General features: G+C 44.7%; 1 protein-coding gene across 2 annotated transcripts in view; it reads left to right on the forward strand.

Annotated features, from left to right (window-relative positions):
* Cfap70 (cilia and flagella associated protein 70) overlaps positions 1-13,547 on the forward strand; it is a 64,975-nt gene that overhangs the window by 33,338 nt on the left and 18,090 nt on the right. For both annotated transcript variants that reach the window (XM_006984806.4, XM_076544732.1), the window contains exons 11-16: positions 1,104-1,271; positions 1,411-1,491; positions 3,472-3,563; positions 7,276-7,336; positions 7,593-7,787; positions 10,430-10,561. In XM_006984806.4, the coding sequence (XP_006984868.1) occupies positions 1,104-1,271; positions 1,411-1,491; positions 3,472-3,563; positions 7,276-7,336; positions 7,593-7,787; positions 10,430-10,561 (729 nt within the window). The remainder of the gene's footprint in view (positions 1-1,103; positions 1,272-1,410; positions 1,492-3,471; positions 3,564-7,275; positions 7,337-7,592; positions 7,788-10,429; positions 10,562-13,547) is intronic.

Here is a 13,547-nt window from a genome sequence, read left to right on the forward strand (position 1 = left end):
GTTCCTCTCAAGTTCTTACCCGTCTAGTTCTTCCATTCTCTTTTCTTTTCTCCCTCCTGTGCCCTGGAAGTCCCGGTATATATAGGGAGGGTCCGAGCTAAATTGTGTAAAGCTATTACTTAACGTCCACCTCTCCTAGGCGGTGTCTCCTTGTGGAATTTACCGTAAGTCAGGAGACTTGCACGTGGGCTGTTATCATTGTTAGTCCTCGGAAGTTGGGCGCCCACCTGGGTTGTGTCCTGTAGTCCTTGAAAGTGGCTAAGGGAGATAATCTGATTCCAGAGAAAGCCTTTCCTGAGGCTGTTCTCCAAATACCTGGAATGTGTATGTCCAGAGAGTGATCAGTCTACACTGTAAGTCCTTCTTAGGGAAAAGTCAGTTGGAAAAATTATGAAGGCACACATGATTTTCATAACAGAATACAGCTGATATATAACAAGCCAAGTAACACCAAAAACTCCTTGGGATTTGGCTTCCTCTGGAGGAATTCCCTGATCCCTCCAGGTAGTGACTTTGCCATAACCAGCTGAGTTCTTATGATATTCCTGCGGCCCGCAGCAGGCATGGATGGGAGGAGTGGAGGGAGGGAAACTGGTCGGGATGTGTTATATGAGAGAAGAATCTATTTTCAATAAAAAACACCTGTCTTTACAATGATTGCATAATACATTTTTATTGTTAAATTTTTAGGGGTTACTTTCCCCTAGAAAACATAACAAAATCAACTGTGGTTTGAAACATAACAAGGTTTTATTGTGAATTTTAAGCTTGCCTTATTCTTCCAATTATAATTGCTAAGTGAATAGTAATTAGACAAATACTGTCTCTTGTACATAAATGAATTATTTTACTTGAAGTAATTCAGAATTATGTGTCAAAGATGAAAATCTTTCTGATGACAAGAATTATGACATCAAAACCAAGTACGGCTCCTCCTAGTACTTTAAATAACAGGGAGACACGGATTTTCCGTGGTGATTTTATGTGTTCTACAAGAGAAGAGTGTAATGGGGTTCTCAGGTCTCTACCCTGGGTGCTGAAATGACCCCCTCGGGTGGCCCCATTTACCTATGACTTGTTTTTGTTCAATTCTTTCTTTTCAGACCAAATGTTTGTTCAGCATATTCAGGGACACTGGGCACCAACTGGCTCACAATAATAAAGCAGGGGGTCTTAACTCCCCACTGTCCAAACCTGTTTCCAAGAATCTGAAAGAAGAGAAACCAGTGAAAGACAAGGAACTAGATGGACGGAGTCGGCCTGGGGATTTGGTAGGCTCTCAAGACCTTGTGTAGACGCTTGGATTCATTTCTCATTTGGTGACTTGTATTGATGGATTTTGCATTTTAATGTCCCTACTACTATGAGGCCATGAAAGATTCCAAGCTTTGGTGTTTCTTTTTGTTTCAGCAAGCACCTAGCATAAAATCCCAGAGCTCAGACACTCCTTTGGATGGTGAAGCCCCTCTGAGCCACAACCTAGAAGGACAGGTAACTATACCCAACATTTTAAAAATGAAGTATCAACTTCACCAGACCTTCACTGAGCAAGACAGCTTTAGTGGGAAATGCTGGAGGTGGGACATGCATCGCCTCGAGTGACTATGGGCAAGCTTGTTCACTGAGACCTTGAAGTGAGCTGGTACCAGATTGTGTGTAAGGTCCTTTCCAAATTAAACTCTTACCTCTCATTAAGTCTACACTAAGCACCAGGAGGGATGCAAAGATGCGTCCCTGGCAACCTTTGCCCATCTGCCCTCAAGACACCCTGCTCTCTGTCCAGGCTGCTGCTGCTGCCTTTCTAACCGTAACCCAGATCTTTGGCGGTTGCTGTAATAGAAACATTAGTGGAAGTTATTGCTAGGCTGAGGATTGACAGTTAGGATGGAATGGTCCTGGGGAATCGTCACAGAAAAGGTGAACCCAAACACAGTGGAAAGACAGCCCTTTGCCCAGTGAAGATAAAGAGACACATTCCACAGTCAGAGGACAGCTTGAGTCAAGACATAGAGAATAATTATATAGGAGGATGGAAAGAGAGGGTCTAGATCAGTAGTTCTCAACCCCCAAAGACCATCAGAAAACACAGATATTTTCATTACAGTTCATAACAGTAACAAAACTACAGTTATGAAGTAGCAATGAAATAACCATGGTTGGGGTCAGCACGACATGAAGAACTGTGTTCAAGGGTTGCAGTGTTATTCTCAGTTCTCAGTTGAGAACCACTGTAGAGAGAAGGGAGGGAAAGAGAGTCTGGGGGACCTGAAAGGCTTGCTGTGGTGCTTAAGCTTCATTCTGCTGGAGACTCTTGAGCTCTGTCTTCCCCTTTCTGAGCTGCACATTGGATACAGGACCTATTGAGTGCTCGGGAAGCCCTCTACATTCCCTGTGTCAAAGGTTTTGACTCAGAATTACGATCATGTTGAATTAAAAATTGTGTTGCAAGCCAGACTACAACTACTGCTTCTTCCTCCTCCTCCTCCTCCTTTTTTCTGGTTTTTCTAGACAGGGTTTCTGTGTAGCCCTGGCTGTTCTGGAACTCGCTCTGTAGACCAGGCTGGCCTTGAACTCACAGAGATTTACCTCCCTCTGCCTCCTGAGTGCTGGGATTAAAGGCATGAGCAGACTTCTTGTCCAGTTTTCATACAGAAGGTGGGGAGGGACCTCAGGTCTTTCTTACAGTGCACTTGATGACAGTTTGATTTCAGGAAGGGACTGCAGGAAGGAAGTCAGTGGCCTGCAGAGGCCAGGTGTTGGGTTTGGAGAGTTTGTGGGGCCAGGTCGATGGATGAAGAAAAGTCAGAGACAATTCAGGTTTGAGGTGTTGCTTTGTGGAAGGTTGACATGTTAAGAGAAATCTCAAAAAGAAACATTGATACAGCAGAGAGCTGTATTTAGGATGCTGGTAAAAATAAGTCTGGGTATAATAAGACTGTTCAGCAGTCAAAGCTGGTGGATGGTAAGAAGTCTGTGTGTGAAGATAGAGGATATGAAGATGAAACTTGTACATGAGAGGGCTGCTGGAGGAAAGAGTGATGTGCTTTAGAATAGTTCCAAGACAAGTATGAATGAGTTCACCAGGCATGGTGGTGAATAAGTTCACCAGGCGTGGTGGTGCATGTAACACTAGAGATGCAGGAGGATTTCTTTGAGTTCTGAGCCCTGGTCCACACAGAGAGTGCCAGGCCAGCCAGGGCTGAACACGGTGAAACCTTGTCTCAAAAAGAAAATAAGTAAACATTTTAAAAAGTAAGTTCAACAGTGTCCACTGGAGTGGAAATTCCCAAGAACAGACAAGAAAACACTTTCTTCCATGAGCTAACCCGTATTGCTATATTCCTTTCAAATTATTATGCCATGTAAAGTATTTGACCCATAGAGATCACACTTCCTATGCCGTTTATGTTACTAAAAATGTTTCATTGCTGTCTTTATGAGATTAACAAATAACAAAAAATGTCTTTGCAGCAATATTTAGAAGCAGGGACATACATTGTCTTGGAGATCCAGCTGGAAAAAGCCTTGGTTCCAAAGCGGATGCCAGAGGAGCTGGCCAGAAGGTGGGACACTTACTCCATTTGGCACAGTTTAGGAATGAAGAAGTCACTCAGTTCGTCCCAACAAATGTATTTCCCGTGTCCTAAGCAACAGTGTTTTTGTGGTTTGTTTGTTTGTTTTTGTTTTTGTTTTTTATAGATAGGGTTCATGCTATTATTGTTTCCTCATTGCAATGTATCATTAAATATTTTTTTTTAGTTGACATGAGCAAGAAAGTATAAAACACTTAGGTTCTTACTGTCTTGTGACAGTATTTTCATTCTTTGGTATCTGTCTGGGAGTCACTATAAAGCTGTATACTATAAATCAGGCACCTGCACCACATATGCATGTATGTTAATTCTCAAAAACTGTTTTTATACTCTACCATCAGGCTTTGTCTGTGTGTTATTATATTATATATATTATATATGAAATGTTACTTTTTTTTTTTGAGACAGAGTTTCTCTGTGTAGCCCTGGCTGCCCTGGAACTCTCTCTGTAGGCCAGGCTGGCCTTGAACTCACAGAGATCTGACTGCCTCTGCATCCTGAGTGCTAAGGTGAACAGTGTGAACCACCACCTTTAATATGTTACGATTTCATCAGCATTTTATCTCTATATTTATCTTTTTTCTTAGTAAGTCTTGCCAAAGGTTTGTCAGTTTTTCTCTTTTCAGCCTTTTATTATTTCATATGGGTGAATATTTTGTCTGTATGCATGTGTGTGCAGTGTGTGTATGTGTGTGTGTGTTGTTGTTGTTGTTGTTGTTGCTTTGTTTTGTTTTGTTTTTAGACAGGATCTTGATATGTAGCCCTGGAACTTGCTATATAAGCCAGGTTGGTCTTGAATCCACAGAATTATGTCTTCTTCTGCCTTCTAAGTACTGAGATCAAAGTCATGCACAACTCTTGGCTTTTACTTTTAGGGTTTTAGTTTCCGTGCGCGCGCGCGCGAGTGTGTGTGTGTTTACCCTGTATACGTGTGTGCACATGTGTGTTTGTACTCACTCGTGTATGTTGTATGGGTTTGTATGTGTGTGTTTGTGCTGTATACTTCTGTGTGCACACGTGTGTACATGTGCACTCACCCCTGTGTGTGTGTAGACCAGAGGGCAGTATCCGCTGTCCTCCTCTACCACTTTTACCTTATTTTTTAAACATTATGGCCTAATTATTCTGCCTGTGCTTCGTCCTTGCTTCTTCGGTTCAACCAAACTAATATCTTTTCTGTTCCTCACATGTGAGGCTCATTTCTTTTTTTTTTTTTTTTTTTTTTTTTTTTTGGTTTTTCAAGACAGGGTTTCTCTGCGTAGCTTTGCGCCTTTCCTGGAGCTCACTTGGTAGCCCAGGCTGGCCTCGAACTCACAGCGATCCTCCTGGCTCTGCCTCCCGAGTGCTGGGATTAAAGGCGTGCGCCACCACCGCCCGGCCTTGTGAGGCTCATTTCTTTTTTGTCATTGTTTGTTTAGTTTTTGAGGCAGGCTCTCATTATGTAGCCCTGGCTGTCCTGAACTCACTATGTGAGATCCACCTGCCATGTGCTTCCTGAGGGCTGGGATTAAAGGCACAAACCAAGCTTGAAGCTCATTTGCTACACTGGCTGCTTCTTTGCCTGAACCACCCCATCCTGAATATCACATGACTTTGCCTTTCCCTTCCCTGGGTCTTGGCCCAGAGAGTGTTGTCTCAGTGAGGCCTTTCCTGGGGAAGTGTGCTCCCCTGCTCCACCAGCCTGGGCCCTGACACAGCTCCGCCTCCCTGCATCATCCCCACGGCACCGGCTTCTCCTGTGTCTATCTTAGTGGTTTTCTTGCCCTACCAGAAAGTAAGCCCCACGGAGGCAAGGCTCTCGAGTAGTTCAGCTCCACCCCCAGCCCAGGAAAAGGCCCTGATGGACAGAAGGAACTCACCACATGTTCTGAATGAATTGATGGATCATGTCTGGCGGGAACCGGAAGGCTGACAGCAAAGTTAAAAGGAGCTCCTTTGCCACTCAGTAGTCCGCGTCTTTAAGTTCTCAATTATGCAGCTATATTGCCCATTAAGATAGAGTTAAAATTAGTGATCATCAACAGTCCTATACATGATTTAGGTCCTATTAAAGAAAAGTTCCACAAGTGAAGAGCTCAAGGCAGTACACTCTGTTTTGACAGCAGTCAGACTGAAAGGGGCCAGAGCTAGGGCAGATTCTGATCTGTCCTTGGCGGCTTCCTTCTTCTGCTTTGCTGTATTTTCTTTTTGTTTTTCTTTGTTTTGGAAACAGGGGCCCAGGAAGCCCAGACTGGCCTTGAACTTGCTCTGTAACTGCAGCTAACCTTGAACTCCAGTCCTCCTGCTTCCATCTGCCAAGTGCTAGGGTCGCAGGTGTGCATCCCCAGGCCGGTCCTGGTAGAGTGAATAAGGTCTCCTGTAAAGGGAAGTCGGCGTCTTGGCGCTTGTTGCTGGACAGTGAAGAGCTGTAGAGAAACGGGCTGGAGACTGGCCTGGTGACTCAGAGCACTGGCTGCTCTTCCAGGGGACCTGAGTTTGGTCCCCACATGGCGGCTCACGACTGCTCTCAGCTCCAGTTCTGGGGGATCCAGTGCCCTCTTCTGTCCTCTTTAGACACTAGGCAAGCACACAGTGCACGTTTATAATCGAAGGCAAAGCACTCATACATATAGAAGAAAAATAAGTAAATATTTATTTATTATTTTGGTTTTTTTGAGGCAGGGTTTCTTTGTGTAGCACTGACTACCCTGGAACTCGCTCTGTAGACTAACCTGGCCTCGAACTTACAGAGATGCCCCTGCCTCTGCATCCCAAGTGCTAGGATTAAAGGCATGAACTACCACAGCCTGGCTCAAAGTAAATGTGTGTGTGTGTGTGTGTGTGTGTGTGTGTGTGTGTGTGTGTGTGTGTGTGTGTTTTATGTATGTAAGTAAATCATATGTATATATATGAATATATATGTTCTCTTAGAGCCTGATAGCATTATTGTAATTTAATATATTTTTAGGGGCTGGAGAGATGGCTCAGTAGTTAAGATTACTGGTTGCTCTTCCAGAGGTCCTGAGTTCAATTCCCAGCAACCACATGGTGGCTCACAACCATCTGTAATGAGATCTGGTGCCCTTTTCTGGCATAAAGGCATACATGCAGATAGAACACTCATATACATAAAATAAATAAGTAAATCTTAAAAACAACAACAACATGATTTTCATTCTTGGTGGAAAGAAACTTAATTTTCCAAATCTGTGTCCTTTTAGAAACAGACAGATATAATACGAGAGGCCATTTAGTAATACTTTAAAAAAAAAAAATGTGAGGATAAGGCCAGGGCTGAAATGAGCACCTTCTTCTATCCTGTTCTAGGGTTCAGATCTTGGGTTTTATTTATTTACTTAGTTAGTTAGTTAGTTAGTTAGTTAGTTAGTTAGTTAGTTATTTGATTTTCAGGACAGAATTTCTCTGTGTAGCTTTGGTGCCTATCCTGGATCTCACTGTGTAGACCAGGCTGGCTGAATTCAAGAGATCCTCCTGGCTCTGCCTCCTGAATGCTGGGATTAAAGGTGTGCACCACCACCGCCAGGCCAGATCTAGGGTTTTGTATGAGAGAGCACAGCCATACTCAAGTGCAGGAGGGAGACAGATCTCGGATCTCCTCTACACAGACTCTGGGGAAATAGGAAAGAGCACAGGCCTCAGATAACAAAGGTCTTGTTGTTTCTGTTGCCTTTTCCTGATACAGGGTCAAGGAAATGATACCTCCCAGGCCACCTCTCACCCGCCGGACAGGAGGAGCTCAGAAGGCAGGTGTCCATGCCAGGGCAAAGCTGTGGGCATTTGAAGGCAGCATGAGCTCTTAGTGTGGCTTCAGAGGAGGGGGAAAGCTCTTTGGCACGTCCCAGGCTTTCGTTCAGTTCCATTGTGGCCAGTGAGTCACATACAGTGTGTAATCTGGCTCAGAAGAAAAGGACGGTTTTTATAGCTCATGTGGTTTGGGACTTCTAATCCATGGTCTGGGTATCTTTGAGGTCTGTTTATGACCATTCGCTGTTTTCCCAGGCGGTGAGTGACTACCATGCCCAGATCAAGAGCATTTCCAAAGCCATTCTGGATGAATACCACCGGATGTTTGGGAAGCAAGTGGTGAAAATGGGGAGCGACATGGACAGTGAGACCTTGGAGGAGCACAAGTGCCAGCTCAATTATGAGCTCAACTGCTCTGGAAAGTACTTCGCCTTCAAAGAACAGCTCAAGGTAAGACGTGCATTTCTGTGATTTTTTGACTCGCCTATGGAGCCCCTTCTGTACACACGTGTTCAGTCGTTTCTGCTAAGGCTGCTCGGTTGAGTTCTCCGGGAGAGAATGTGAGAAAATGATGCAGTATTTATTCCAATGAGAGCTAATCTTCACTGGAGGCTAGGCTGGACTTGCAATAAGACATCACCCTCCACCAGCTGGCAGAAAGTATGTTCTTGGTTCTTTTTTTTTTTTTTTAATGTAGTTTTTTTAAAAAAAAAAAATTATATTTATTTATACACTCGCCAGAAGAGGGCACCAGATCTCATTATAGATGGTTTGTGAGCCACCCTGTGGCTGCTGGGAATTGAACTCAGGACCTCTGGAAGAGCAGTCAGTGCTCTTAACCTCTGAGCCATCTCTCCAGCCCCCAGGCCCTTGGTTCTTGACACTATAACTGATTCTCCATATCTTTCCTTTAAGTCTCCTTGTCTGCAGGATTAAGAGCTGAGAGCTGGTGCCGCATTCTGCAATCCCAGCTCTTAGGAGGTGAAGGATCAGGAGTTCAAGGCCAGCCTTGGTTATATAACAAGTTTGAGGCCAGCCTTGGCTATGATGAGGCCTTGTCAAAACAAACAAACAAACAAACAAACAAACAAAAACAAAACCCTCAAAGCTTTTTTTTAAAAAACCTAAAAGTCTTTTAAGATAGTGTAATGAATAATGATGGCTAGTATTCGTTTTTAAAGCATTTTTTTAGTTTTGGGAATGGGTTATTTTTGAGCAAGAAGAGATAATATTATCACATGGGGTTATTATTAGTATTAATACGATGAAGGTGTTTAGTATATAATCTGACTTAGAGAGGAAAAAAAAGCAGTAGCTGCCAGGCCATACCAACATGCTGTGCTTATATACTATTATATAATAATAGTATTATTCTCCCCCACTGTCTGTGGTGTGTGTGTTCTGAGATCCCCAGTAGGTGCTCAGCACTGTGGATAAGGAGCCAGGGAGCTGGCTCAGCAGTTAAGAACACTGGCCTCTCTTCCAGAGGACCTGTTTGGTTCCCAGCACCCACATGGAGGCTCATAGCCATCTGCAACACCAGTCTCAGGGAATCTGATGCCCTCTTCTGGCTTCTGTGGGCATCAGGCACACATGTAGTACACAGACATACATGCAGGCAATTCACCCATACACATAAAACCTAAGTAAGTAAATATTTTAAAACTGTGGATAATACTGAACCTTGTATATTTTTCCTATGTGTATGTGCCTGTGATTTTTTTTCACTTAAAGGAAGCATTTTATGGCTTCTTTTTGGTAGATCCATACTGCTGGCATCACTCATTGCTGGTGCTTTGGCCTTTATTAAGTTCATAAGGGCTACTGGGCCTTCGTGCTATGGTACCTTGGCTGTCAGTCTGATAACAACATGTCTGCTGGGTCCTTAGGACATGGGTGCATTCTACAGCATGGAATGCGAGCAAGGGGCACTTCATATCCAAGGAGCTGGATATAGTGTGAGACTTCTGCATCTACCCAGAACAGTGCTCAACTTAAAGTTTATGAATTGTTTGTTTCTAGAATTTTCCACTTGTTTTCACATTGGAGATGAGCATGGGTAACTGAAACCAAGGATACAGAAAGACTGCTGTATTTGTATAATTTTATTTTTAGACAGGGTCTAGCTGTATAACTGTGGCTGCTTCTAATTATGGCTCTCTCCTGGCTTTGCCACCCTAGTGTTGGCTTCGTAGGCCCGTGCCACCACACGCAGCTTCCTGTAGCATTTCAGACTTCTGCTTCTGTTTACTTTGTCTAGCTTCTCAATCACCGTCCAAAGTGTGGTAGCAATACTGGAGTTGTGTATTAACTTAACACATGAGGAAACTGAGGTACCAAGATCGGACACGGGAGGTCGTACAGTGACAGTGTTTCAACCAGAATTCCATTCTCTAGCTAATTCTCAGACCAGAGTTGTCTCCTTTCTCCCTTACAACAACCCAGCTGCTGGGAAAGCCACAACTCTCAAACCTACTCCAAGGTTTTTTTCAGCTGCATGACCCTCTTCACATGGTATGAGCGCTGCTGGTCTCCTGTTAGTGATGCTGCAGAATCAAGAAAATCATTTCTTACAACCCAGGCTTGAGCACATGTCCTCAAAACTAGCACTTGGGGGCTGGAGAGATGGCTCAGCGGTTAAGAGCACTGACTGCTCTTCCAGAGGTCCTGAGTTCAATTCCCAGCAACCACATGGTGGCTCACAACCATCTGTAATGAGATCTGGTGCCTTCTTCTGGCCTGCAGGCAAACATGCTGTATATATAATAAATAAATAAATCTTAAAAAAAAAAACAAAAAAACTAGCACTTGGGAGATAGAGGCAGAAGATGTGAGTTCAACAGCACCGTGGGCTTACATAGTGTGTTCCGGGCCAGCCTGGGCTACATAGTGACACTCTGTCTTTAAATAAATAAACCCATTCTGGACATGTTGACTAGGGAGTCGTTAGTGAACTGATAGCCCCATGATTAACACAGGAGAAACTGACCATCACTTGATGTTCTGATGACCGGGTGGCTGATGCCCTAGAGATCTGGGTGTCGGCACACTGCTGGACCGCGTCATCAGAAGGCAATGTGTGTGTTTTGCAGCATGCGGTGGTAAAGATTGTGAGGGAGAAGTACTTGAAGACAACAGCATTCGAAAGCCAGGAGGAACTGCAGACATTTATCAGTGAGCTTTATGTGTTCTTGGTAGATCAAATGCATGTGGCCCTAAGCCAGGTAAGTGTTCACAGCCCAGAACCCACTCCCCTTGGAGAAGCAGGGCTGCTTTTGGAACACTCCTCCCTTCTTAGGATATTTTCTTCCTTTGTTCAACAAGCCCTGATGACATAGTCTGTTCTGTACAAGGTACTGACCACACATTTCAGTTTCCCAGAAAAATCCGTTCTCTAGCTTTCAAAAGTGTCACACAGTACTGGAGCGTTGGCTCGGCAGTTAAGAATACCGGGTGCTCTTCTAGAAGACACAGGTTTGATTCCCAGCACCCACATGGTGGCTCACAGCTGTAACTCTAATTCCCAGGCATCTAAACCCTCAGCTAGCCTGAGACACAGATGTGCATGCACCAAAATAACCGGGCACCTATATAAAATAATGGAAATTATGAAACAAAAAATTTGTTTTGTTAATGTGCACAAGTCTCAATTTTCTTCAGGATAATAAAAATAAGGGAAAACTGTGTCTGAGTATCTTAAAAGTTACGTTTAAATTGTTACTGTGAAGATGACGGTAGCAATTAATGACACCTTTAAAATTTTAATTACGTTTTTATTTATTTTGTGTGTGTGTTGTGGTGTCGTTGTGCACATGCCGAGCGAGGCCCCTCCTGCCGTCGGGGACGGATTCAGGTCTTGAGGATTGGCAGTCTCTTCGTCCACCCTCTGAGCTAGCTTGTCAGCTCAGACCCTGCCTTTCAGTGACTGATGCTCTTCTTTCTCCCCACGTGCGGCTGTGCCTGTGTTTGTGCCGCGTGCTGTTGTGCATTCCTACACCTAGTTAGTCGATATGTGAACAGCGACAGAATCAAAGCTTTCTGTGTGCGGAGTCTCTGGCCAGCTGTGCCGCTCCCTGGCCTCTGTCTTGTTTTCTCTTCCTTCACTGCTTTTCTTTCCTTTCACACACTTCGGTCTCCTTGGAATAGGTAAGACAGGGGAACACAGTCGTGTAGGATTAAAAGAGCAGCCCTGCTTAGACAGACGTGGCGATACGTAGGACGTGTTTGGAAGAGTCTTGACGGTTGACACGAGATGGGTTTGCTGTTGCCTTCTGTCGCCAGGGAACCTTTGTCTAGGAGAGGAGAGACACAAAGGACGCAGGTGCTGTGGTGGAGGCCCGTCCACAAGGCAGGGCGGAGCTCTGTGACGCTGGGACCTTTCAGGGAAGGCGTCATAAAAGAGCTGGGGCTTGAGCTGGTCTCTCAGAGCTGCAGACATCTCCAGGTGGCTCCAGAACGTTGAGTCACCAGGTCCGTCACAAGGTTTAGGAGCTCAAGGACACGGCACATACAGAAACTTCCCAGAGTTCAGGAGCGGAGGCTGAAGCTGTCTAGGGCTGGAAGAAGCAGGATTTGAAGCTGGGGATCCATTTGTGATGAGCGTTTGGAAGGTATGGGGTGGGAGAGGCCTTGAATGCTACACAAAGAAAATTTACAAGGCCAGAGGAATGGCCCAGCCCTGGCTGCTCTTCCAGAGGAGCTGGGTTCAATTCCAGCACCTACATGGTGGCTCACAACCACCTGTCATTCCAGTTCCACAGGACCTGATGCCCTCTTCTGGCTTGTACATGCTGCACAGACATTAGCAGTCAAAACACTCATAGACATGAAATAATTTTTAATTTAAAGTTTTTCCTTTTTTCCCATTATAGGAGCAATGAATTGAATTTCTCATACTGGGATATAGTTTGCTCAGGTTAATATCATACAAGCACTCTCAGAGCAGTTAGAGGCTAGGTTCAAGGTGACTTTAGTGATATTGTCTGGTAATTGCATAAGAGGAGAAGAGTTAAGGATTCTTTTTTTTCTGGAACTCACTCTGTAGGCCAGATCTTGAACTCACAGAGATCTGCCTGCCTCTGCCTCCTGAGTGCTGGGATTAAAGGCGTGTGCCACCACCACCTGGCAAGGATTCTTTTTTTTTTTTTTTTTTTTCTCCTGGTTTTTCAAGACAGAGTTTCTTTGTGTAGCCCTGGCTGTCCTGGAACTCACTCACTCTGTAGACCAGGCTGGCATTGAACTCACAAAGATCTGCCTGCCTCTGCTTCCCTGAGTGCTGGAATTAAAAGCGTATGCCACCACTGCCCAGCAGGATTCTTTTTTATTTTATTTATTTATTTGTTTGTTTTTTGTTTTTTTGAGGTAGATTTTCTCTGTGTCGTTTTGATGCCTGTCCTGGATCTTGGATCTTGCTCTGTAGATCAGGCTGGCCTCAAACTCACAGAAATCTGCCTGGCTATGCCTCCCAAGTGCTGGGATTAAAGGCATGTGCCGCCACCGCCGCCGCCGCCACCACCACCACCACCACCACCACCACCTGCCCAGGATTCTTTTTTTAAAAAAATGTCTTTATTTTCATTTTTTATGTGTGTCTTGCCTGCATGTATGTATAGGCACCATGTGTGTGCAGTGCCCAAGGAGGCCAGAAGAGGGCAACAGGTCCCCTGAACCTGAGCTACAGACTGTTGTGAGCTGCAGCCATGGGAAGTGAACCTGGGTCCTCTGCATGAACAGCCAGGACTCTTAACCTCCAAGCCATCTCTCCAGCCCTGAGTCAAATGTTCATAAATTTAAGGCTCAGTGACTGAGCTATTAGTGGGCAAGGAACAAGTATGAGTTGATTTGGGGGAGCAGTGGGCACTGGGTCTCGTCTTGAACAGTAGCACCAGTGGGTCTCTGCTTAAGAGGAGAGCAGTCTGAGCTCTAGATGAAGTTTGAGGAGTCATGTGGTCAGAGACAAGGCTGTCTGAAGAAACTGTGGGGAAGGACAAGGGACTGTGGCAGTAGACTCTTAGGAAATACCAGAGAGCATGGATGAGTGGAAGAGGTGACCGTGGGGACAAGTGGAACTGGTAAGGAAGCAGGAGAGTATGGGGTTGCTGGAACCAAGGAGAAAGGATTCGAAAATAAAACAGATCTACATTGTCCAATACCTAGAACTCATGAAAAACAAACCTGAGGAATTTTCATTGTAGTTGACAATAAAGAAGT

Source organism: Peromyscus maniculatus, chromosome 9 (assembly GCF_049852395.1).
Source record: "Peromyscus maniculatus bairdii isolate BWxNUB_F1_BW_parent chromosome 9, HU_Pman_BW_mat_3.1, whole genome shotgun sequence".
Lineage (NCBI taxonomy): Eukaryota > Metazoa > Chordata > Mammalia > Rodentia > Cricetidae > Peromyscus > Peromyscus maniculatus.